Source organism: Phaethon lepturus, unplaced genomic scaffold (assembly GCF_000687285.1).
Source record: "Phaethon lepturus isolate BGI_N335 unplaced genomic scaffold, ASM68728v1 scaffold23389, whole genome shotgun sequence".
Lineage (NCBI taxonomy): Eukaryota > Metazoa > Chordata > Aves > Phaethontiformes > Phaethontidae > Phaethon > Phaethon lepturus.
Window position 1 is genome coordinate 1 of NW_010563100.1, and position 26,159 is coordinate 26,159.

A 26,159-nucleotide genomic window follows, 5' to 3' on the forward strand; every position below is an offset into this window, starting at 1 on the left:
ACCGGTTGATGGTGGTGATGGTGATGCTAAGGGAGGGGAAAAAACCACCGGTGCATTACCAAAACACCTTCTCGGTCACCAAAACGCACTCCTGGTCCCCAAAATGCCTTCCTGGTCACCAAAACACCTTTTTGGTATCCAAAATGCCCTCCCGGTCATCGAAATACCTTCCCAGTCACTGAAACACCCTCCCTGTCACCAAAACACCTTTCTGGTCACCGAGGTGCCTTCCCGGCGTCCTTCCAACCACGACCCCAAACCGGGACTGGCCTGCGACGCTTCCAAGCAAAGCAAACGCCTCTTCGGCTGAGCAAGGGGAGGGCATCAACCCAGCTGAACGTGCTGGTGACGGCACTGCCGGCACTGCCGGCGCTCCCAAACCTCCCCAGGGATTCAATCCCAACTCAAGCGAGATGAGAAGGACGCTGTGTCTCCTACCTTTTTTTGCTCTCGCCCTGAATGCCCTTTTTTCTTCAATTTTGGTGCCATTTCTGCCAAAAAAACAAAGGGGAACAGAGCAAATGTTAGTACCCAAGCGGTGCCGCTCTACCCCATCATCCCCATAAGAACTCAACGGGCACCGATTCGGTACCGACGACGGCAAAGGAGAGGGTTTTGGGTAGCGGTCGAGCTGGGTTTCCCCGCGGACCTCCTGCCCAGAGGCTCGGGGTTTTCACTGCCATGCTGCCGCAAAAAGGAGGAGAAAATTGTGGCAAAAAGGAGAGGAAAATGGAGGCGAAGACCCCCGGTCTCCTTCCACCGGCGTCTTCATGGTGGAGAAGGACCCAACGGCCAAGAAAAAAACACTGTTCAACCAGACTCAGCTATTCCAGGAATGTCGCCTTGCTCCGAAGGGGGAGATAAGGAACGCGAGACTTGGCAGGAGGAATAAAAAAAAATAAGGAATCAAATATCGTGGCTACGCAAACAGCCATTTTCCATCCCCCTTTCCTCCTAAATCGGTGGAGGGTTTGGGCTTGCCAGCTTCCCGCGGGATGATCTCTCACGCCTGCTCCCCTCCAGAGATATTTTTAAAGTATCGTCATCGAAAACAACTGGCTGGAGTTTGGGTCCAGGGCAACGATTTCCCAGGATTTCCTCCACAAACCATGCCAAGAAACGGCAAGCTAACAAAAATACATTGTCCGAGATCGCTTATCCAGCCCCAAAAATCCCTCGGCGGTGGGATTTTTGCCTTTATTTGGAGTGGCGTTCGGATGTGCTCGGCAAAATGCGACGGATAAACCCTTGCAGTGACGATTTTGGGGACGGAAAAAGCTCCCGGTCCCCAGGGAGCACGTCCCCAGTGGGACTTTCCCTTAAATCCCTCCAGAAATTAAATTAGTATCTTAAGTTTACTCCTTCATCTGTTTTTTTTTAATTATAGGGCAGCACCGGTGACCAGTATCAGCACCGGAGTGTGCCCAGATGCCTGGTGATGGGCTGCACTGGTTCCGGCACCGTTTTGCAGATTTTAAGGCTGAAGTAGATAAAAAAGTAGGTTTTTTTGAAGTGGCTGGGAAGAAGAGAAGGGAAAACCTCAACGCTGGGTGCTGCGGAGACGCTTGACCTCTATTAATCCTCCTGGAAACGTTTGGTTTTAAATAGAAGTATTTGGTGTCAACATAAAAAAGTAGGTTTTTTTGAGGTGGCTGGGAAGAAGAGAAGGGAAAACTTCAGCGCTGGGTGCTGCGGAGATGCTCGACCTCTATTAATCCCCCTGGAAATGTTTGGTTTTAAATAGAAGTATTTGGTGTCAAGGTGGAAAAGGCTTTTTGAACCCGTGGCTGACGATTCCTGACGTCTCAGCCTGGATCCAGTGGGTCTGTGGATCAACGGAAGAGCAGGAGAGGGGAAGAGGAAGGTCAACAAGGGGATGCCGGCACCCGGGGATGCGGTGAAGAGCAAGATGGGGATTAAAATGCCACCGGGGAGCCCAGGTGTTGGAAAGAGGAGAGGGGGGATTCCTCTGAGCACTGTGATGCCGGGGTTGGGTGGTCATGGATCTGGATGGATGTCCACGGCTCCAAATGGGCGTCTACAGCTCTGGATGGGTGTCCCTGGATCCCGATGGGCATCCACGGCTCTGGAGGGGTGTCTGTGGATGTGGATGGGTGTCCATGGATCTGGATGGGCATCTGCAGATCCCAATTGGCATCCACGGCTCCAGATAGGCGTCCACTGATCCAGACGGGCATCCACAGCTCCTGATTGGGTGTCCATGGATCCTGGCTGGGGGGTGGCCATGGCTCCAGATGGGTGGCCATGGCTCCAAATGGGCATCCACAGCTCTGGATGGGCATCTGCAGCTCTGGATGGGCATCTGCAGCTCTGGATGGATGCCAGGAGCAAACCCACCTTCCAGAAAGAGCAGGACCCGATGTCTTCTTTCATCAAGAGGGAAAGCACCTTGCAGGGCATCACCGCTCGTCCTGCCGATGCTGGAGAAGCAGCAAGGACAGGAAGTGGAGACACAATGCCCCTCCAATTTCGGTCTCATCCTATTTAATCAGCATAAAGTGCCCACGGGATGGTAAAGAAAACCCCAAATCAGGAGAAATGTGCAGAGCGCAGGTGTCAGGCGGGAAGAGAGGAGGAAAGCTGCTGACTAAGCCCAGATGAGGGATTAAGCATCGGTTCCCAAAACAAGCCACGTGACACGGCAGCATCTTGGCCGAGCACATCCCTGCTCTGATTTTGGGTGGGAAGAGGAGCCACTACGGCTCAACTGTGACCATCAGCATTGCTCCTTTAGGGAGACAGTCCTGCTCTTCTCCATCCATCCTCTGACATGCCACGACCTGGTGGTTCTCCCAAGGAGTTTTTTCGGCATAGGCTTTGCCATCGTTCTTGGTACAAGCCAAGTAGCGCCACAGTGGACTGAGGAAGACCGTGGAGCGAGATGGGTGAATCGTGCCACTTGAATCACCTGATGAACCACAACCGCAGCTGAAAGCATCTGCCGGTGAATGCATGCTTTGAGAGACCCTTCACCAAGAAGACAAAGCCAATGGAGACCATGAGTGGCAAAGCCACAATGGTCCCAAGGGGATCACCCGGTGGCATCGGTCATTTTGGACACGCAACGAGCTTGGCTAATCCCACTGAAGGATGAAGCTTCTTCACCACTGAAGACAGTTGTTGGATCACAGTTGGTATCGTGTGGTTTGGCAGCTCCTCAGGGAGCAAGAGCACCAAGAAGAAGCCCCGTCCCATCTCCGACCCCAACAGCGTTTCACGCTGGCCAGAGATGTCTTCACTGAGAGGACGAAGTCAACGGAGACCATGAGCAGCGAAGCCACGATGGTCCCAGGGAAAACACCTGGTGGCACTGGTGACTTTAGAGATGCCAACCCCACGGAAGGATGAAGCTTCTTCACCGTTGAAGATGGTTCTTGGGCTACAGTTGACGTCGCGTGGTCCAACATCTCCATCAGCATCTCCCCGAGGAGCAAGAGCACCGAGCACAAGCCCCGTCCCATCTCCAACCCCAACGCCATTTCATGTGGGGCTAAAAATCACTGAGATTAAAGAAAAAGGTAATCTCCGTGATGTCATTTCAAGAGGTTTTTAGAGCAGAGAAGTTACATTACTGCACGAGGCTCTGCTCCTGCCAGCGTGTCAGCAGCCACGTGTATATATTTTTATTTTTCCCTAAATCCGCATCTTTTACTCCCACCCACATTTACCTGGAATGGCAGAACACCAACATATTGTTCACTATTATCATAGTTTCTGCATTATTGGTTAAAATTCCATGATTATACAAAAAAGTGCATTTTCCGTAGCAAACCACTTTATTGATTTTATTATTTAAAAATAAAGATATCAAAGCTATACAATTTTTCTCTGTTTTTTTTTTGGGGGGTGGGGGTAAGAAGCTGGTGGTTACATGGCTGCGAAATCCCGAAGCATGCAGAGAGTATATAAAAATAAACAGATTTATGTGAAGTATTTGTAGCAGATCAGGGTTAAGTGGGGGAAAAAATCTAAATAAAAACAGTTATGGAAACAGTTCATTTGTAGTTAAATTCATCCTGATTTTCCAACAGGCTGGTGTATTCAGGAAAAAATAGATCTAAAATTACAAGTTTGCTAAAAACATGCAGTTATACACTCCAATAAAATCATGATCCCACGTAATTCCCCCTGTGTCTCCCGGGAAAATAAAAAACTTATTTGAGGATAATATTATGATAAATGCTAAAAGCTACTTGAGTTTAAAAAAACCCAAAAAGCAACTTTTGGATACAATATTGGTTATAGGTTTTTTGATATAAAAAAGGAATCTCGATTAGCTTTTAGGGCAGCAGAACCATGACGGGGCCTCCTGCATTCAGCGGTGGATTTTTTTTTTAGTGGAGAATATTAATTTTAACTAATTCTGCTCTTGGAGATCAGAGCGGTGGCTTCATCTGCCCCACGGACCCCATGAATACCCCAAAACTGGGGACACGCGGCAACCGCGGCGCTGCTGGAGGAACGACCGGGTCAGCTGTTACTCTCCAAATCCCACTAAATACACCAAAATTTGTCTAACTTGACCCAAAAGCTGCCTGATCGGGTGCAGGATACTGCACCCAAGGAGGGGATGCTCAACCTGCAGCCAGCATAACCACTCCACCGCGGTAAAGATGCGGCGCCATCGGCAAACCGGGACCGCGCGGCGTAACCGCCGGATGCCGTACGGCACTTGAGAGTCTTTTTGGCGAGACCTGTCCTCGAGCAAAGCCGCCGGGAAGCATTTCTAGGGTAAAACTAAAGGGATTTGGGTTTCTCTCGGCACCGATACTGGCACGGAGGTACTGCCTGCGGGCAGGGCTGCCTGCGGCGGCGTAAAGCCACGCGATGCCTTGCTGCCTGTTGCCTGACTCCCTGCCTGCACGCCGACCTGATGATGATGATCTGGGTTCCTCCTAAGCCAAGATTAACCGACACAGCCGCGGTTCCTGCCTGTAGCTGCCGGACCCGTGCCGTGCCACCCTGCTGTGGGCAAACGCGGCTAAACTGAGCCTAACAGATCTCTGTCCCTTCCCTCTGAGCTAAACCCAGGTACCTGTGATTTAAAACTTTAAATTAAAACTGTGTGCCTGCAAATTGAACTAAGGTAGCTCTGAATTAAACCCGTGTGGCTTTGAACTAAATCCAGGCACCGGTGGATTAAGCCCGGGTGATGCTGTAAACCCAGGTACCTTTGAATTAAACCCGGATATCAGCGAATTACACACGGGTACCTTTGAATTAAACTCCGGTACCCGCAAATAAAACCCTGGTATCATTGAATTAAACCCAGGTTCCGACGAATAAAACCCGGGTGCCTCCAAATTAAACCCGTGCACCCGCAATTTAAACCCAGGTAGCTCTGAATGAAACCCAGGTGCATGTGAATTAAACTCAGGTACTTTTAAAACCAAGTACCTGTGATTTAAACTTGGGTATTTCTGAATTAAACCTGGGTACCTGCAAATTAAACCCGAGGGTTCTTGATCTCTGAGACACCACGGAGTCCCAGCCCACTATTAGCCCAGCCTTACGTTAACGCCTCTCCTGCTGAGGACAGAACTGGGAACTCGTTAGCAGAAGCACTTAAAAGATTTGCCGAAAGCAGCTCCGCAACCCCAGAAACGGGTTTTCCAGCATTGCTGAGCCAGCTCTAACCCCGACTTTTAATCCTTAATAAACGTAACTGCACCGCTGAAGCCTCAAGCAAGCTGCAAAGCCTCTTCCTTCACGCAACTGCATAAAGCGCGCGGATAAACGCCATTTTCCTTCAGGAAATTTCAGAAGAAAAGCAAACTTAGTGACCATAAACTGACTGAGGCTGAGATGTAATTGCTGAAGTTCTAATCGCCGCTATTAATTACGGCAGCTGCATGGTTTCTCCCCCACCAACCGGTCTTTCGAGGGTCCTGGGAAGCATCTCCCAAAATATTTGGGGGACAAAATAACCCCGCTCTGCCGAGCACTGAGGACGAACAGGCAGAGACTGTCCGGTTTGCCGTTAAATAACCCAAAAATTGGTGCCTACCAAAACCAGAACGGAGTTTAAGCTGCCCAAACACCAACCGCGGGTCCAGCCCAAGTGCTGATGCTCGAAGCTGGGAGAAGTACCTGAGATGCTCGGAGAGCTCGATCCGGCTCTTCACAAGCAACAAATCCTACCTAGAGGCTTCCAGGATGGAGCTTGGGGTCATTTGCATCCACTAATTGCTAATTACAACAAGTTAAACCGGAATAACCCTCTCGATCGGCACCTCTGGTTTCTCGGAGCTCAAGGCAAAGGCTCAGTCCCATCTCCTACGCTACAAAACCGGTATTATTATTATTTTTCCTCCCTTTGAAGCCCCTTGTTTTCAGAGTTTCAGCAGGTTTTTGGCCAAACGCTCCCAATTTACTAAAATAACACATTTAAGCGCCAGCTACACGGAGGGACGGAGACGTCGCGTGGATTCAAGCAGGTAAAATAAAAATAATTCAGATTTTTAAAAGCTCTGGATTGCAAAAAGGCAAGAGGCAGCTCATGGGAGCCGCTGCTGAGCAGCAAAACTGCACTTCTAAGAGAATAAAATGGGAGCTGCAATTAACTGCAATTAATTCTAGCTTACAGTCTCATCGCGTCTGTGTTTGCTTATACCTGTTACCATTAACCACCTCTTTTTTTTACAATAAACCCAAGAAAAAGTAAAAATCGAGGTAAAAAAATCCACATTATTGACGTCCGCCACCGATTTTAAACCCACAAGTATCTATTGCACAAAGCAAACCTACCGTAGAGCAGCTCGGTGGGCAAATAAAAGCTTCATTAATAGAAAATAAATAGTTAAGATGCCAGATCTTATTTAAAATTGCCAGGCAAGTTTTGAAGCTTACCAGCAAATTTTAAATCTAATTCTCCGCCTAAGCCAGCGCAGGCGTTGCCACGATTACCGGAAAAAAATAAGTATATGACTATTTTACAACAGCAAAACTAACTGCCCCGACCTGCTCAGGGTTGTTAAATTAACATCACTGTAAATGCACCGTGTCGAAAACATGTCTTAAAACATCTTAAGGCATCCTAAAAGGTCTTTTAAAAGGTCTTAAAAGATCTTAAAATACAACTTAAAAGTGATTCAACGGTAACGTTGCAAATACCGGCACGAAGACCTACGGGATATTGGGCAAATCCCTGCGGTCAAGGGTTTTCACTGTGTATTGTCTCAGAAAGCGGAGGAAAAGTTTAGGAGAGCAAAAACCCACCAGTTGTGGAAATTAATGAATTAAAAGAAATTAATTCTCTTAATTAACCTCCTACCCAAAGCGTTACGTGTCAGATTCATCCCTGATGGTGGTAAGGTCGGCGTAGACCGAGGGCATCCGTGCCGCAGCCGCGTTGGTTAAGCCTTTTCCAAGCAGCGGAGCGGGAGCTCAGCCTGGATAACGTCAGTCTACGTCGGCCAAATGAATCCCAAATACTCACAGCCGGGATTGGCAAACACCGGAGAGACGTCGGATTTGGGCCAAAAAAGACGACAAAAGCATTTAAAAACTGAAACGCAAGAGCAACCCGCGCTCCTCCGCACCCACCCAGCCACCGTTTGGGGAGAAACACTCAAAAAGAGCATTTTCGGCTCCATCGGAGGCTGGTTTTGTGGGAGTGAGCGGCACGGACGAGATTTTGGTGCCTGTCCAGATTTTAATTGGTGCTGCTCGTTGAAACGAGAAGGGTTTGGCAGCGGCACATCCCAAAAATTCCCACCTTACATCTCGCAACCCTGCCGCCGCGCCCCAGAGGGATTCCCGAGATCATCCCTATAAATCATCACCCGAAATACAACCTGGTCGAGGATCTCGCTCTCCATCTGAGGACCTATCATTGGCTTTGGGGGAAAAATAAGCAAATTTTAAACAAAACGTCATTTTGGGATTTGCAGTAGACGGATTTAGCGGGTAAATTTTATCGGATGGGTTCCATTCGGAAATGGGACGCCGGGATTAAGGCTCTGGATTTAGGATGAGTTGGGGTTGGCCGAGTTTAACGCTACACATTAAGATGGGATGGATAAACCCCGTTTATTTTGGTTGATGCAATCATGAGCTTGGCAGAAATAAAGACAAATTGGATAAAACCTCGTTTAAAAGCATAAATATGGCCGGTTTCGCTTTCCCCCATCAAGCAAGGGAAGAATTTAGCACCAAATAATTTAATTTTCTGATCATTGAGAGTCACCCTGAAATGCTCCATCAAAACCTTTCAATGTCCTCTAAGAAAAAAAAAGCCCAATTCTACTAAAAATACATTAAAGTAGGTAAATATGTTAAAAGACATCAGCTCCGGACTTATCCCAGACAAACACATCCCTAAAAGCGGAGGATCACTGGGAAGCGTTGCCAGCACCAGCTCAAAGGTGAGTCTCATCAATCCTGCTTTATTTTTTGGGGTTTATTATACTTTTTGGATTCCTCCTCCTTTTCTCAGTGCTGTTTGCCCTACGCACCCAACCCAGCTATGAAAATAAATCCAGGTTATTTTCTGCCACGTGCATCTCCTGATTTCCCAACCCGCTGGAGATGCCTAAGTCTTACCATTGACTTAAGTACTGGGATAAGCCCAGCTTAACCTCCGGAGTCCAAGCTGAGATAGCAGCTAGGAGGAAAAAACGGCTTTAAGTGACGACACAAGCTTTGCTTCCCTAAAACCAAGGAGGCAACGCTAGCAAGGAAAGCACAATAATTAAGAGGAATGTGAGAACAGCCTAATTTAAGCCCGAAGGATGGTGCTGCGAGGGAGAAGCAGAGAGTTACGCAGAGCAGACGCTGCTCTGGTGATGTAAAATTTTAAATTTAACTTTAAATCCTTTTTTCTCGAGACCTGCCCGTAAAAATAAAAAGGCTTTTACACGTAAACCCCCTTTTCCTCCATCCTTCTCCCTTCTCTGTGGCGTGAGCAGTCCCCCTGAGAACGTTTTATAGCTCTCCCTTGACTGAAAATACAGCGTTTTTCTAAAAATACAAATCTAGGTCATTAACCAACGAGCTACCTTGGCGCACGCTGGTTTTTGGGCTCCCGCGCTCGCATCCAAGTTCAGCAAGGAAAAGCTTAAGAAAAATCATCGCGTCGGGCTTAAGAACCGCCAGAGGCAACATCGCTACCGCCAAGTTGTCCATGTCGAGCCCCAAAAGGGGTCAACATGCGGCTGCGCATATTGGATTTTTCATTACAAAGACAAAAAACAAAAAAAAAATAATTAAAAGACCGAGCCAGGAATGAAAACATATTTATTTATACAGAAACCAGGTCTAGGACTGAGTCGTTAAATAAGCTGCGTCTAACCTGTTTCTGAATCTTCGCTGTCGGAGGAGCTGGACTCGCTGGTGCTCTCAGACTCTGAGGAGGAGAACCCCTTCATTTTAGAGGAACCAGCAATTACATCCACTTTCTCCGCTGCAAGAAGACAACAGTACGACATCGTTAAAGGCTAATTAATAACCCGGAGTCCTGCCTGGTGCTGGCTGCTCCTCCCAAACCTGCCTGCTCCTCCCCTACCGACACCAGCAGCCGCCCCGGGGGCTCTGCCAGACCCGCGGTGTCCAGCTATTCCTGCGGAAGGGCTGAGCCGAGCTTTAATCCTGCGTCTGTGCTTATTTCTATCGCCGATCTGCACTAGCTGGGACGCAGCGGGGTCTCGGAGGTCTTGGGGGTGACGACGTTTTACAGGGCACAGTGCGGTGGGGGTGACCCCTCGTGTCACCCTCCAAAGCAGGATGGGGACGTACCGATGGCAGCCAGCCGGGATTTAAGCTGGTCCCAGCAGACGTCCGGCCACACAAGATGAGCCCGCTTGCTCGAGCCAGGTTGTCCTTCACCCTCCTAAACGCCTCTGGGGCAGAAAGGTCTGACTTTACCCAGCCACTTTAGGCTGGCCTAAGACCAGAGGGGGCTTTCTCCTCCAACCTGCTTGTGCCCAGTCACAGCGTGGCTGCGTGATACAGGGATGAAAACTCACTTTTTTTTTTAGCTGCATCAACTTGCTGGACTAAGGAGGTGGCAGGAGGTTGAAGCAGCAGCAAAGTATAAAATTGCCTTTTTTTTAATAGCTTAAATGGGAATAAAAACGGGAACTACAGCCTAGGAGTTGCTCAAGCCACTGGTGACGCTGGAGCCCTTTACTAAATCCCTACAACTCCAAACTAAAGAAAAAAAAATCTAAATGTTTTGCTCTGGTACGGAAGGATAAAGAAGCCTCCCAGGATTCGTCAGGGTTTGTTTTCCACTTGGATTTATCCCGGGAAGGAATCGTTACCCCTTGGCCACAGGAAATCGAGAGATTCCCTTTGAATTCCCTGATTTCTCCACCCGCTTGCTGCCACGTCCCACCCTCCACCCGCTGAGGGCGACTTATGTAAAAAACTGTTTATCTGGTCTTTGACCATTAATAAATATGTGTATTTAGTATAGAAATAGGCATTTTAAAATAGACTAAAAATAAAATAGGGTATGAAAGTTATTTTAAATATATCAAAATATATTAAAAATATAAAAAATTATCAAACTGTATTTAAATAGCCATTAAAAATAAAAAACAGGTGTATTAAAAAAAGGGAGAAAACCCTCTCCTACCTCCAGATGCGGAGGTGGGAGGCGCAGGGCGTCCCTCAGCCCGAATCACACCGAGCTCAGGAGCAAACGCCCCTGCATCCGCCATCCATCCGGAACGCCGGGGTCCCACGGCTGCCGAGGGAGAGGAGCTGGGTTCCCCTCCTCGCCCCCACTCCCTGCCCCAAACCAAAGCTCTGCCGCTCGTCAGAGATTGTGAAGGGCTTTAAGAAAACAAATCGCTTGCGGCAGATTGAAACGAAACGCTTGCAGCGCTTCGTAAAGATACTAATTGGAATGAAAATAGCCGCATTTAGAGGGGATGTAGGAATCGGCGCTCTCCTAGCGGCACCACCGAATTCCAGCCCTGCGGCAGGATCTAATACACACGTTGATGTGTCATTGGAGAAAGAGCAGCTCTTAAATTAAATCCTCTTTTTCACTGGACAAATACCTGCACCCATCTTTTTTCCTACCCGTCTTGTCTCGAGCCTGGGAAAACATCACTGGAATAAGGAGGAAAAAACCTGATTTTGAGGCTAAAAGGTACCTTGAGGTTTCCTCTTCTTCCGCAAACACGACGTTACGTATCTCTCCAGCTCCCGTAAGGTGGATGGTTTTAACGTCTCAAAGTCAATCTCGATCTCATCGGGATTGGAGTTTTTGAGCGAAGGTTCTCTCGACTGGATGATATGGACAACTCGGCCCAGTTTCTCACCGGGGAGTTTATTAATGTCCAGGCTCAGCTGCCTCTTCTCCTCATAGGACATGGGTTTACACTTCTCCTCCTCCTCAGACTCGTAGGCTGGAGGGGGCTTGCTGTTCTTCACCGTCACAGGCTCCTTCTTACTACTTAAGAACAATTATAAAACGTTATTATAGAACAGACCGTTAACGCGGAAAAGCAGCCACTAGGGTCTAACGTCTTAAATGTAACCACTAGACCACTCCATTTTTAATATTTTTACTTTCTGTCCTGGAAACGAGCATCTTTGTCATTTACAGCTCAAGCTTGAAGCTCAACCACGAGCCTGCAGAAAGCTAAGCTCAACTTGCTCTTAGGACAGGAAAGCCGAGACCTCAACTCGCTCTTAGACAAGAAGGACGACTTCAACCAGTTAGACACCCAAGACTGAGCTCAACCCACTAACCCACTGTTGGACAAGAAGGCTGGGCTCAACCTGCTGTTAAGACACCCAAGACTGAGCAAAACCTGCTGTGAGACACCCCAGGCTGAGCTTCCCGTCCCAACGCTCGCTCTCCCAAAGAGATGAGTGGCTCGAGGAGGTAATTCAGAAAAGCAGGAACAGCTCCAGAGAGGAATTCCTTACATCGGCACTTCGATGGACCGAAGCTCAATCGATGCTGCCCGTTTCTTACCGGGAAAGGCAAGAGCTTAGGCTGTTTCAGAGCCTGACGTGCCATACGGAGAAGTAAAACCCAGCATTCTTAAAAAAGTATGTTCGTAAGAAGGAAAAAAAACAGCTACGAGGACTCCTTGACATCACCGTTGGGGTTATTACGCTCCATGCACTTCAAAACTGACGGAGGCAGATTTGCAGGTTATTTATCCCACCATTTGCAGTGGATTTGGGGCTAACGCAGTTAATAAATGAAGTCTGGGTAGAAAATCATCCCAAAATTAGTACAGGACAAGGTACATGGTGTCACAGATGGTCCATTTCCCCAAAATAATCCGCTGCCGTACCTGCTGGGGTTTATTCAAAGTCCGACCACGCTAAACGCTGCGGGGTGAGGCCTGGGGACAGAGGCAAGCTCCGAGACCTTGCTCATTATTTCCCTCTTTTTTCATTTCATCTCATTACAGTTAAATAAGCCAAACAACTCCTTTTCGCCTTGGTTTAAATACAAAGATCCTGCTTCCCCTTTTGAGTTGGCAGCTGACAAGCCGTACAGACTCGGCTCGTGGCATCTTACCTCTTAATTTAAAACCTACATCTTCCAAAAAAAGGGGAGAGGGAGGGAAGATTAGAGGATTCAAGGATCCAACAGAGCGACTCCACATGATTTCCCCCCCCGCCTCCTGTGCTTGGCGTGTTCACAGCAGCCACGCGGAAAAACATCAACCCCGAAAAACAAAGCTAAACTCATGGTTGGGACTTGACCCTAAGCAACGCCTCCGGAGGCGAGGGGCTTGCTGCGAGCCAGCCCTAGCTATGGTGTTACTCGTCAAGAATCCTGCGTAATTGTTTAATTAGCAAAGGGGAAATAAAAAAAATGTAAATGCCGTGCGGTAAAACAGAAGGATGGAAGAGGGATGGGCTGACCTGGAGGTACTGCTGTTGCTGTTGCTTTTCTTGGCCTTCTTGGGTGGCGGCTCCTTGGCTTTGCTCTTCTTGGTGTCTTCCAGCTCTTCCTTCTTTTTGTGCTTCTCCTTCTTCTTCTCCTTCTTGTCTTTCTCCTTTTTCTTTGGTTTGTTCTGCTGTGGCTGGGACAGGGCTGCAAGCTGTTCATGCACTGCTTTAAGCTGAGAGGCAGACACACACAAGATCAAGATATTTTTGCCCAGCACCTCCTCCTCTTCCATATTAATTAACTTTTTTCTCTGCTGCCTAACGCTTTCTTATCTTTTACTATTAATTAAGTCGGTTCTTCCAGCTTTTCGGCACACCGTGATTTCCGTGTGTTCGAGTGCTGACCACTGCCAGAGGAAGGAAGCAACCTCTTTATGGGTATTTCTCCCCGCTAAGTTAGAAGCGGGCTGCTCGTTTCGTCAGCACTAGTAACGCTTTAATTACCAGCGCTAACGATGCCATGAACGGGGAGGATGCGGGAGATAAGGCTACAGGCTAGAGCACTGCTCCGTGTCTCACGGGCTTTCCCCACGCTGGGCAAATCCTTGCTCCAGCCCATGAGTTCAGGCAGCCCTGGGGGATCCTGCCCGCTCAGGAGACACCACCCAAGTGCAGGCAGCGAATTCCGCTGGGGACCATCTTGTGCATCCTAACAGGAACTGGAAGGACCGTCCTAAAAAGCACCAATTCTTTCACTCTTCACTTTAAAACTACCGACTCTGGAGCACTTCGCAGCTGATGGGCAACGCTGTACAATTAGAAAGTCTACAGCTTTGAGCAAAGGCCCCAAGGCCACCAAGTTCAAGAAGTAGGACACGTCGGACACCCCCAATCCATCACGACGGACGCAGTACCTGCTCCTGGAGCTCCGCTAATCGCTGAGCTCGCTCTTCCTCAGAGTCATCCGACGAGCTGTCGCTGTCAGAGGAGCTGTCGCTGCTGCTGTCGCTAGATGAAGGGGGAGCCACCTTGGTGGGAGGCGGCACCACCACGGGAGAAGAAGCTGGAATCACAGGTTCTTCTGGTTCATCCGGCATCTTGGCGAAGCGCATCTCGAACACGTCCTGAAAACACAAGGAGAAAGAACGCAAGGTTTGGCAGAGTCAGATACCACAAGTGTAGTTGTCATCTCCAGGCTGTTCCCTACGGACTTGTGGTCTCTACCCCAAGCAATCAACACACCGCGTGTCGCAAACGAGGTAATTTCCTTGAAAGCTCCAAGTCCACTCGGAATTTTGACCGTCTCCGAGATGGTTTCAGGGGAAAAATTTCCTGGCAAGAAGGACGAGACTCATTTAAAAGGTGCATTGTCCAGGTTCTTGAGATCTTCTCCATCACATTCCACAAAGGATTCATGGAGAGCTCGGGGCAGGACTGTGCTGTCGCAATCTCCTCTCCTCTTCAGCCTGCCCGCATTTTTCCAACCCATGTCCCGTAAAAACCACCTCGATTCAACCCCAACACTTGCACAAGGATGTTTCCCGTTATCCTCAAGAGCAAGGGATGTGAAGCCGGTTTAATTCCAGTCGCCCCACTGATGCCAAAGTCCTTTTTCCTCCTAAAGCCTGATAGGAAAATCCATTTTTGTTTAAACCTAAGACAAGGCAGATAAGGTGGGAGAGCCTGGCTGCATTTCTCGGTGCCCATTTGAAGGAGGGGGTTTGAGTGTGGTTTTTTAGTTTCCCAGAAGAGGAACGAGTGCCTCTTGCATCCAAAAAGAGATTCCCCCCTGCCCCAAGCTGCCACCTTGTGAAGGGAAAAACATTTGCAGACAAAAACGCCCATTTTTTTTCATCTCCTACAAGGCAAGACCTGAAAACGGGCTCGATTCACCTGCTTTTAGGTGTTTCAAGGCCAGGCACTCATTCGAGCTTAGTGACTCGCCCCGGGCTCTCTTGGAGCCCGCAAGGAGACTGGCAACTCCCAGACGACTCTAGCGATGGTGGGAAGGACAACCCGAAGGCAGCACAAGTGTCGGTGTCCACCTTTTTAATAGCGATTAATAAAAAAAGAAAGGATAATTTCTCCTCCTGCCCGCAGGTTTGACTTTCAGTCTATAGGTCCCATTTATTTTGCTATTTTCGACGTCCTGGGTGCGCGGTTCTGACCATACACCCACCGGAGGAGGTCTGTGCCTTATTTCTAAAACCCTACGGACTGTAAATATTAACCGTGCGCACGTTCCTATAGATTTATACAACTTAACCGAAATCCTTCAGCAAGTCAAACACCCCACGATATCAAATCATGCACGAGTGTGAGCGACAAGCACGGGAGCGACGTTTTCCTTCCTCAAGGCTTCCAGCTCTTCTAGTTCAGGCTCATCTTTGGGATTTTAAGGACCTGGTGGGCTCTCCCCTACCTCAGCATCCATCGTTTTTCCACCCTCCCTAAAACGCGAGCTGCTGGACCGCATTTCTCCACCCTCAGCCTCCTCGTGCCTTTATTCAAGGGGGTTTTTTTCAGCAGCGACGCTTTTCCGGGCGCTGTAGATGTTGCTTTGCTGCTTCCATCTGCTGGCAGAAATGCCACTGACTTCATCTACGTGTTCAGGCTCAAATTTCAGGGGAAGGAGGAGAAAATGCTGGAGGAAAAGGAGAGATTCCTGAGCTCCTCCAGCGACACGGCAGCGCTCGCGGGACGCACAGACGCTTGTCACCGATTCACTGCGCTTAATGGCTGTTTACAATCTAATTAATGTTCTCCATGAACCAGAAAGTCCAGTTTTTGATTATTACCAGCAGGTAATGCCGTATATATTTTTTACATTCTCTAGGGTGAGAAATAAAACCTTCCTAGTTTATTTTTTATACCTATCCAGTCGTTTAATTAACAGGTAGGCTAATTTCAAGTTCCTGTGAATGAAGTTAAATCCATCAATTTGGAAGCACCTGGGTTATGAGAAGCCCTCGGTGTCCGAAGGATCCTTAGGAATCCACCCAGGAACGGACGGAAGAGAAAACCCTGTGAGTAGGTGACGAGCTAATTAATGCCTTTTTAATTACGGATTCCTACTGCTACTGTTTTGTACATCACTGGCACCGCTGACCCGTCCTCGCTCGGACAAACATAAACCATAAACCTCTTCCACCAGCTGGCATTAACCCTGGGAATCCAAGAAACCATCTTCCAACGATGAAATTGTAACAAAAAGCAGAAAACTCATTTATTTCAGAGGTTGATGTTCCCAGGACGGAGGGATAACGCAGTGGGCACCGACCGCCGCCGTTCATGAAGCAAGACGCTGCGTGTGTCGTTTACGGCAACTCAAGTCCAGACTTGAATCCTCAGCCTTGTTTCCAAACCTGAGCAGCGCTCCAGAAACCTCCCTTTTTGGATTTTCTTTCTGAAATCAGTTTTCTGGGCACAGGAAGAGCAAGCAGAGAGGTGCTACCCCTGGTCTCAAGCAGGTCGGAGCGGGATCCAGGCGGTATTTCGGTATCCAGCTCCGTCGCATCGCTGCTACAGGGCTGCCCCGAAATTTAATGCTCATTTTGTGGGGACTAGCAAATTAAAAAAATCACTTTTTTCATCTTTACGGCAGAAATAAAGTTTTCCAAGTGGTTGATCTTTGCAGGGACGCGTTCCCAAGCCTGCCTGCGGACAAAATCCTTATTTCATACAGCCCTCGGTCCAGATGCCATCACCTGGCAATGCCGGTCGCCGAGGACTTTTCCCCGTAAAATGGGGTCAAAGGAAGGAAAAGTCACAAGTTTCTGTGAAGCTATTCAGCCTGCGACAAGTGACTGGAATTTCGGATCAGATTCATTCTGCTGCTGGTTGGAAAATGCTCCAAGACATCACTTAAAGGCTGAGACGCTCTTTGTTAGACCAAAACGAGAAGAAAAGAGCAGCCAGAGGGCGAGCATCGTGTTTTCCAGGCGCCTACTTCGCACAAAACCCAGAAAAACATGAATAAGATGCTGAATTCTCCTAAATTCATGCTACAAACACACATTTACTCAGCTTATACTTGTCTCAAATTAAACCAGGCCAAACCTGAGCCGTAATTTTATAAAAGCATCACGAAAAAATACCAGCACCTAGAAACACATCTCGGAGGACGCCTGTGCCGCGTTTGCTGCCGCTTCGTTTCCTCGACCCTTTGTCGCGGCTTCACATCTGGATCGAAGCAAAACAGCTGGTGGCCTTCTCACGAGCCGGTACCTTCCTCGGGTGAAACTGCTTCGACTTCAGCGGAGGGGGAAGCTGCGCCACGCGGAGGGTTTTACACGAGGTTTCCCGTTATCAAAACCCAGCAAAGCCGTTAATAGCAAGTTTCTCCTTTTTTTCGGTTGTTTCTCAATTCAAGGGTCCAGCAACGTAGTAGTTTCCCCCCCCAGTTTAACAGTTCTTCCTCCAATTACTATCTTTCCCCCCAATTGAAAGCTTTTCCCTCAACCTAATAGTTTTTTCCCACCTCTCCGGTGCATTCTGGTGTAACTTGGATCCCTCCTCAACCCGTTTTCTGAAGGTTAAAGCAAACCACGCTGCTTTTCTTCAGTCTCGCAGCGGGAGCTCCGCCGCCTCGTCATTCTGCTCCGTGCAACCGCGGTTGCGCTTTTCTGTGCTAATAAAACCTCTTCCCTTAACGGATTCGGCTCCAGGGTCTTCGCATACGTCCGACAACCCGCTGAGCCCATCCTGCGTCCCCTCCTCGCTGCGGTCCAGGCATCTTTCCGGCGTCCGGCACGCAGCTCTGCGTTGATTTTGGGGATTTCACGGCAGCTCCCAGCCCCTCGGCTGGTATCGAACATGACACGAAGTTATTAAGGAGGGACCGAGCAACGTACGGCATGAGACTTTCTTTAGAGAACAACAACTGCACCCACAATCATCCCAAGGTGGGGAAAAAAAGAGAAATCAGCATTTAAGGGAATGAACTGCCTGAAATCACGGACACAGGGAATGCCCAAGTGTTTTTAATGACAGCTGTCGAAATGCTTGGGTCAAAAAATTAAATGCCAGAGCTCTTTGTCCCCTTGCAGTGTTTCTCCACGGCTGCTGCGAGTAAATTTAGCACCGAAACGAGCTCGGTCTCTCCCAGATCCGCTCAGAGCGAAGTGCTTTCCCCTGCGTCAGCCTGGCGAAGCCACAGAGCAGCTCCAAATTACCGAGAAACGAGGGAATTGGGATCATTTTTCAGAGTGGTGGAGCACGTGCTTTAAGCCAAACACTTCACTCAAGGCAAGTGGCTTCCTTAGTAACTAATTCAGTAATTACAAACCCTTCAGGAACGAGCGGAGAGCAGAAAACTTCACCGTAAGAATGACAGAAGAGGTAATTAAAACAGCATGATGCAGCGTGTACTGTCGCTTATTTTCTCTCTGGGTGTTTTCGAGAGAAAAGTGACATCTTGGAGCTGTGCTTTGCCTTCCTACTCGTTTATCGAAAAGGTAAAACAAGAGTTTAAAGAAGGCTGAGTCAGCTCACTCCCTGCATCACTTCCAGAGCCAAAAGTATTGGTTTTTTACCGTTCTCTACCACGCTGGCATTTTTTTTTATGTTATTTCAAGACTACGTGGCCCTTAGGCTGGAAAAATATGTCAAGAGAGACGCCGGCGTTCATCGAAAACCGAAGCAGGCTGTGACAACACGCGTCCTTACCTGCAGCTTCCGTGCCATGGCCACCACCTCGTGATCAGCGGGGTTGTACTTATAGCAGTTGGAGAACATCAATCGTACATCCGCCGCGAATTCCTGAGCATCTCGGTATTCCCGGTTCTCCAGTTTAGACTAGAAAGGAGAGAAAAACCCACCTCTCTGCTATTAACAGTGCAAATACACCATATCGACTGACTGAATAAATACAGCCCCGCGGCACCCACGGACTTCACGCACTCATTTTCTCCCTATGTTGGAATGACTAATTTTGGTCAAATGAAGGACTGTGGCTGGTTTAGAGAAAATTAGAGCCGACTACAGGCATCTCCAGCGATGTTCAGAAGAGGACTATGTGCTCTCCAAGCCACCTTCTCGCTGTCTACATGGTGAATAGTGTCTACGCGGTTGGTAGCAGCTATGTGGTTCAGATGAAGAACCAAACGGGATGCTGTGTTGAAGAGCGGAGTTGAAAGACCTGGCTCTGCCTGACCTCAACCAAGAAGGGCTGAACCTCCACGTGCGCCCAAGATCACGCGTTAGCAGAAGAACGTGGTGAGCTTTGCTCAGATCGTTCCCCTAGAAGGAAGATCTAAGAGTTGTTTTAGCTGTGTAGCTTGGTTGGAGGGAGAGAGGACACCAGGATGGTCCTCCACCCAATGACGGAAGAAGATGACAGGCTTTGTTGATGCAGGGGACAAGATTCAACCATCTCACCCGCCTTCCATCATCTAGCTTCCCTCCAAGAACCAAGCTGGTGTCTCTAAAGTTTGGACCTCCATCCTAAGAGGGGAGAGACCTGCTCTACGGCAACCTGCTCATGTCCCAAGCCTACGAGGAGCTGGAAGGAGTAAGCTGGGTGGAGACAGCCTTGAGATGACCCCTCATCCCCGCGAATGCTGCATCCAGCTGTGGCCACGCCAGCTGAGCCAAGAGAGGCTTCACGCCTCCTTCTCCCTCCCTGGGAAAGCAGGGTCGAGTTGGACAACTGGAAGATGAAGAACACTCAACAGCTGTCACAGCAACATCTGCCAAGGGTGACCTCAGGCAGCCAACCCTGCCAGACAGTTGGGCAGCGAGATGTACAGGCAGCTACGTACTTGCAAGACCTAACGCTTGCCACCAGCCAGTCCGCAAGAGAAAGGAGAAAGCCAAAGCCAAGAGTTTAATTCTGCATTCCCAAAGTTTGGCCCACCAAGACCCTACAGGTCCGAAATGCCATGATTAAGGAAGAGCCGTGATCCTCGCTGGCTTGATCTTTGGTGTAACCTCGGCAAGGTGTGGGCTGCAGGAAGGGAAAATTCGCTCCTCTGGCTTTAAAACTCAAGCCCAAACTCGGCGAAGCAGGAGTGAGAGCTAACCTTAAACTACCTACACGGGAGTTCACCGTGTAGTTAAAGTTAAAGACTTGTAAATAATGAATTACGGTTTGGCAACTAAAAAGTTAAAGACTTCTAAATAAGGAATTAAGCTTTCACAGCTGAAGTTAAGCTTCTAAATCAGGAATTAATGCTCGATAACTAAAAAGTTAAAGATTTCTAGATAAGGAATTAAGGTTTCCTAGCTAAAAAGTTAAGACTTCCAAATTATGAATTAACGTTTCAAGCGGAAACATGGATGACTTTGCAGTTGCTTTTTAAAATTAAACTACTCCAATAATGAATTAGTATTTCAAGGGGAAACAGGGATGAATTTGCAGTCACTCTTTAAAATGAAGGAATTTTAAACTAGAGGGAACTACCTGTGCTTAACAGAAGACTGATTCAGACAGACAACTTTCAGAAAGACGGGCCTTTATTTTAAAAATAATTGAAAATGGAGTTGGTTCAAATCAAATCCCCTTATTGCTGTGATTTATGCTCTCTGAGGCCATCTCCTGGGCTAAAAAAAAAGGGTAGATTTATACAGTAATGGAAATTTTCTATTAAAAAACCCATGTGAGCGCTTCCTAAGAGCCCTTCTGGAAGGATGCCGGCTTGTTTGTTTTTCCCAACTGTCAGGATAACAGCAAGAGGCGAGTAAGAGAGACCAAATGTACCAGAAACCTACGGCCAAAATAAATCTGGCGAATGTCTGAAGACACCCGGTACGCAAGTGCGGGGAGAAAAAGATCTTTTTTCTACTTAGACCCCAACCTCCCCCTCCTATAAACCTGAGCTTACTTTGATTGTGCTCAGATCCATGGGATGTTTAATGATATCGCAATAATCATGCAGTCCCAGTGCTTCCACATCCACAGGTTTGTAGAAGGGCCAGGCGTAGGCAGCGTGTTTCTTGGCGAACATCTCTTTGATGATCCCGCTGCAGTATTTTAACTGCTCGGATATTTTGCTACTCTTTTCTACCATGTGTTGTTGAGAGTCTGGAACATCCTTCTTTGGAGGCTTCACCGGGCGGCTGCTTTCCCGGCGCGGACCCAGCTTGGTGGACTTGGGTTCGGTGGGCAGAGATGACGATTCATGAATTGGGTCGATGGTTGTTGGTGTCGTTGTGTCTGCTTTCCTCTTCACCCCTTTTTTTGTCTATAACCAAGCAAATGAAGCAATATTACTTTTGACATCATACTTTTGGCTTCAACCAAGTTGCGCTTCCCGTAGTGTTGACTCGCATTCGCCATCACTAGTGACTCAAGCCCCCTGCCAACGCTACGAGAAGAACATTGGAAGCCCTTCCAAAAATATTCAGATGTCGCTGGTCTGTACTGAGCTTTACGGAAAAACATCTGGATTATCTCTGCTGTACCAGCAAAGGTCAAGGGCATGAGTCACTTCAGCAAGTCAAGATTTTCTTCCCAAGTCATATAAAGCTCAAGGAAGGAAGGTCTTAAGAGGATGAACCTGGGTATAATTCATCCCATCCAACTTTAACCCATCTCAGAGAGGGCCACCGCAGGCTCCTTTTCTACTCAATGGAAGAAGTGTTCTCAAAACATGAATTTTTTGACCAAACTGTGGCCTTTCGCCTTAAAATGAGACTCCAGCAGCAAAGCCAAGGGCAACCACTTGACCAACCGTGGCGAATCTATGCCATGAAGATAATTTAAGCTGTCACGTTGAGATAATTAAGGAATCACTCACCTTCACGGGCTGGGCGGGTGTTGGGATAACGGGAGGGTGAGGCTGGATGGGCTGGGGAGCCGGGGCCGGCGGCACGGGGGCCTGGGGAGCAGGTGGAGGCGGTGCAGGAGGCTGAGGAGGCACCATCGTCATTACTGGGGTCTGGACGATGAGGTCGGGGGTGACGGAAGGAAAGGAATGAGTCGTCTGCGCAGACTGGAGGTTTTGCTGCGGCGCCTGCGTCTGCGCTGGGGACGAAGCTTGGGTGGCGTTCGGTACCGTGGACGATCCTGGTTTGGATGTCACTGCCAAGAGAAAAGAAAGGACGGGTTGCTTCTCCTTCAAACTTAATTGTTTTGATGGGAAAAACAATTAACGTTTTGTAATAACACCATTTAAAGAACATTCTTCATTAGATAATTAGTATCTTGCAGTTCCCATTCTTGAGCAACCAGCCAGGGACGAACAGTAGCCACATTTTCCTTCCTGACAATTATTTTTATAGCTCACTAGGTGAAATGGTGAAGAAACTCAGGACCCAACTGCACCAAAACCCCTCCAGAAAAAGACCAAGATCAGGCCAAAGGCTTCCTCCCTTCTTCCCCTTCCCTTCACATGAGATTTCTTGCAGGCAGGGCAAGAGATGAGTGCCTCTTTTCCCACCTACCCTTTTTTCCTAGGCAATGGTTCTTGACTATCATCATTTTGGAGCCAAAACCGGGCAGTTCTTCCCTCAGCAGCAATTTTGTGCTCTATCAGCAAGAAGAGTTTCTTAATTCTTGGTGACTTAAATCATCGCAGCCGCTACTGTCCAGGGGAAATCTCTCCCGACGGCTGGAGAGCGAGGTCCTCGTTAGGTGATTTCAACCTCGCTGGCACACAAGGTTGGAAACGTCAGCACTGTCCTTGGACCTTCCAGTGGCCCTGGGGAAGTCACCTCCTTGCTGGAGCTGCTGCTGCTTTGCAGGGCAAAGCTCTGCCCAAGCTTCCGAACTTTCCAGCATGGTGATAGGACCTCCGAACGGGAACGCTCTGCAAAGCTTGGATGCTGGGGTGCACCGCCAGCAGACCTCCAAGATGGAAGTATCAGGAAAGTCCGGAGGTTTGGGATCAGCAGGTATTACCTTCCGCCAGATATCAAACGTGCCTGGTTAGCAATAATTAGATTTTTATCTTCAGCAAGAAGACGGCTCGCAAGACCCTCAGTATTTTTTAAAACATGGGGAATATCCTTTACACACACCCGAGCAGGGAGCAATCCCACCGCTCAATCTGTACCTGTGCTGTAGAGACTGGATTTTGGCTGCGATTTCACCGCTCTCTCAACAAGGAAACTCTCCTGAGCACAAAACGTTAGCGGTGTCGCCTGCCTTGCTGGCTATCCAACACCTCTTCCAAGCATCACTTCCGAAAAATAACGAAATAGAAAAGAAACGCAGCCAGATTTGCTCCCGATCAGTCCCCAGGAGCTGCAGTGACTGCAATCCCACCAGAAAAGTACCGCGTGTTAACAGACGCTCAGCCACGACCGCCAGTGAGCGAATTTCCACTAAAAATCAACGAGCAACCTATGAAGAGAATAAAATCAAGAGTTTTCATCCCGTTCTCCTTGCAAAGCGGCAAGCGGAGTGCTGATGTCTCTCAATCAGGTGGGGACTTGTAGCCGGAGGGATCCTGTGGTCCCGCTGGGATCCTGCAGTCCTGCTGGGACCGTGACGGAGCTCTGCGTCGCTTAGGCAAAGCTGACGCATTTCACCTCCTACCTTACACAGGGGCTCGAGATTTCTATCAGAAACCTGTGGGGGTTTTTTGCAGCAAAGCTTTCCAGCCAGCACCACACCTGGTTTTTAATAATTTAACCCCAAATCAGTTATTATACGCTGAATTATTTACTGCACAACATGATTTAACAGGAGGCGGAAAGAGCAAAATGATCTTGCAAGTCCCTGAATAGATATTCTATACAGTAAATATAGCTGTCATACTATTAATTTTCTATTCTATTATTCTATTCTACTATTCTATTATTCTATATATAAATCACAACGTAGAAGCACCAGCTGTGGGACGTCCCAGACTATGTATGTGCGATATAGGGTTTGTGGAAGCACCTATGGCTCCCTTCAGAGAGCTGGTCGATGCTATAGGTGAAGGGAACTGGAGGGTGGCGAGCTCAGGTGGGGACCTACGCATTGTGTACGCTATAGGGCTGCAGCAGAAAACAGGAGACCTGAGCTTGCAAGCGCCTCTCTGCGCCGTGTAGGTAAAAAGATCTTTACGGGTGATCACATCGCTCCTCCTTCAAAAAGATGCTGAGAAAGGCAACGGCCAATAATTTTCTAACCAAGAAGAGCTTCTCCCTGCGTACAGTAATGGAATATGAAGGATAATGGCTAAAAAAAAATGACAATAAAAAAAAAAATCTCAGCTACAAGTAATGATGACTTGGTCACGCGCAGGAAAAAAGCATCAGTTGGGTTTGTGGGTGCTTCAAAACCTGGATCTCACGAAACCGAAAGGACTCAACAACACCGAGAGAAGGAGAACAAGAACCGTGCAAGAAAAATATGTGCGGACACAAGCACAGCCTCGTAACGGAGAGAGACGTGAAGGGCGAAAAACTGCCAAGAGAAGGGAAAAGAAAATATAAGCCAAAATAAATGAAGTCGTTTCAGTCGGCTTTACGACCCTTTTTTGTTCCTCGTTAAGTTTTAGATGAAAAGCTGTTCTGAAAATGGCATGAAGTCCCTTTACGCAGAAAGACGACGATTGTCAGTAATGAACTGGGGAAGACTCAGGGGTTTTTGTCAATATTGCTGGTTTGAATTTGTGCTCGCTGTCCGGGTGATGTACAGAAATGTTTTCTCTTCCGACAGCTACTGAGGACGTTCGACAGCAACTACCCAGGTCAGATTTTTTCTCTATTACCCCAGCAACTGGTCCCCAAATTCTTCGAGGGCTGACCCTCGAGCTCCCTGGTCGTCTCCCGCCGATTTTCCAGTGAACCTTCAGAAAATAACCCGTTGGGATCCCAGCACGACCAGTCCGAGGCTGAAACAGCATCAGAAGAGGCGCAAGGATTCACAGCGTTCACCAGGAGTTGTGGGATGCTCACGCCAGCTGGCAGGCAGTAAATATGGTCAAAGCATCTTTTTTTTGGTGACACAAACTCGGTGACGCTCCTGCGGGTGACAGTTGCCTCAGCATTGCATAGCGTTTGGGTTAAAAGGATGAGAACGATATAAAATGGAGATGTTCAAAATTAAGAAGGGGATCTCAAAAGTGGATACGTGTCCGATGAGACGCTGCTGAGACCAAGTCCCGGCCAGGATGTTCTCGACCCTTTGAGGAACGATCCGACGGTGTCGGCACCGACATCGAGCCCGGCCAACGGCTGATACCCCCCAAAACGAGGCGGTGAAATCCTTGAGGTATAAACACAGGGATTTGAAGGCTATTTTATATTTTACCTCTAGTAGCAGTCACATCCATGTCCAGTTCGGGTGTGCGCAGTTACTGATGCGAAAAACTGGAGAGGGTTCATAGAAGAGCTGTAAAGAAGGACTAAGAGGTCGGAACAAATTCCTTATAGTGAGAGAATTCGATTATTACGGAGAATTTGAAAACAGGGGAGCCTTCAATACAACAAAGTTATGTAAAGAGGAGACGGTGCGGCAGAGCTCAGACCAGAAATGTTATCAGGAAGGTAACGAACTTGGCAGCTCGGTAGCGCACTCCTCCTCTGAAGTGCGAGCAGAGGCTTTTTTTTTTTACTCTGTATTAGATGTTTTCCTACGAGACAGACCGTAAATAAAGGAAGCGGCGGTTGAACTGCGTTTTTATATTACGCAGCAGAGAGGGTTGGATGAAGTGAGCAGAATGGTACTTTTTGATCCTGACAATTACTAAATTAGGAGCGAAGTTTTAAAAAAAGCCTACATCATTAACAAAGTCTTAAGATAGCAACAGACACAATCAGAGAACGGCATTTGACCAATTTATACCGTTAAATAGGGTTCAAAATGCCACAGTTCAACATTATGCAGAGCCTAAAGCATGCAGGTTAGTATTTCAGCCTGGAAAAAGGACAAGATGAGGTAAAGGAATCAGCCTGGCTGCAAAAAAAGGGTTTCTGGGATCCTGGCAGAGCAAGGGTCAGGTCTGCACAAAGTGAATCCATCTTCAGGGACCAGTGCTCCACCGCACTTGGGACGACGCATTCTTTCGAGGGACGGGAAGCTCGTCAAGCATCACTACCTATCCCCAATCATCGCAAAATTAATAAATGAGGTGTGAAAATTGTAACTTGAGCTTCTATGGAGGGCAGCAGTGGGTTGTGATGCTCCAAAGTGCTTTCGGACGCTCTTGCGCACCGGGATTCCCCCGTCGGGTCTGTAGCTGTCACGTTGCGAACGGTTCCTCGCGGGTCACCGATGCTTTTCTAACACAACACAGCTTTTCTAAGTCAGTGAGTCCACCCGGGAGGACGTGAAAAGTGGCTGTGAAACTCAAGAAGGTCTGATACAACAGAATTCGTGTGGCTTTAACAGCTGTACTTTACCCCTGAGGTAACACGAGGGGTATTTCATCATCTCAGCTCCCGACAGCAGG

General features: G+C 48.2%; 1 protein-coding gene across 1 annotated transcript in view; it reads right to left on the reverse strand.

Moving 5' to 3' along the window:
* Positions 1–9,277: 9,277 nt before the first annotated feature.
* Positions 9,278–26,159, reverse strand: part of BRD4 (bromodomain containing 4) — a gene marked incomplete at its 5' end in the record, with an annotated part of 17,562 nt that continues 680 nt past the window's right edge. Inside the window, 7 exons of the mRNA XM_010294491.1 lie at positions 9,278–9,424; positions 11,127–11,428; positions 12,865–13,064; positions 13,746–13,955; positions 18,499–18,627; positions 20,655–21,014; positions 21,570–21,853. Coding sequence (XP_010292793.1) covers positions 9,309–9,424; positions 11,127–11,428; positions 12,865–13,064; positions 13,746–13,955; positions 18,499–18,627; positions 20,655–21,014; positions 21,570–21,853 — 1,601 coding nt within the window. The remainder of the gene's footprint in view (positions 9,425–11,126; positions 11,429–12,864; positions 13,065–13,745; positions 13,956–18,498; positions 18,628–20,654; positions 21,015–21,569; positions 21,854–26,159) is intronic.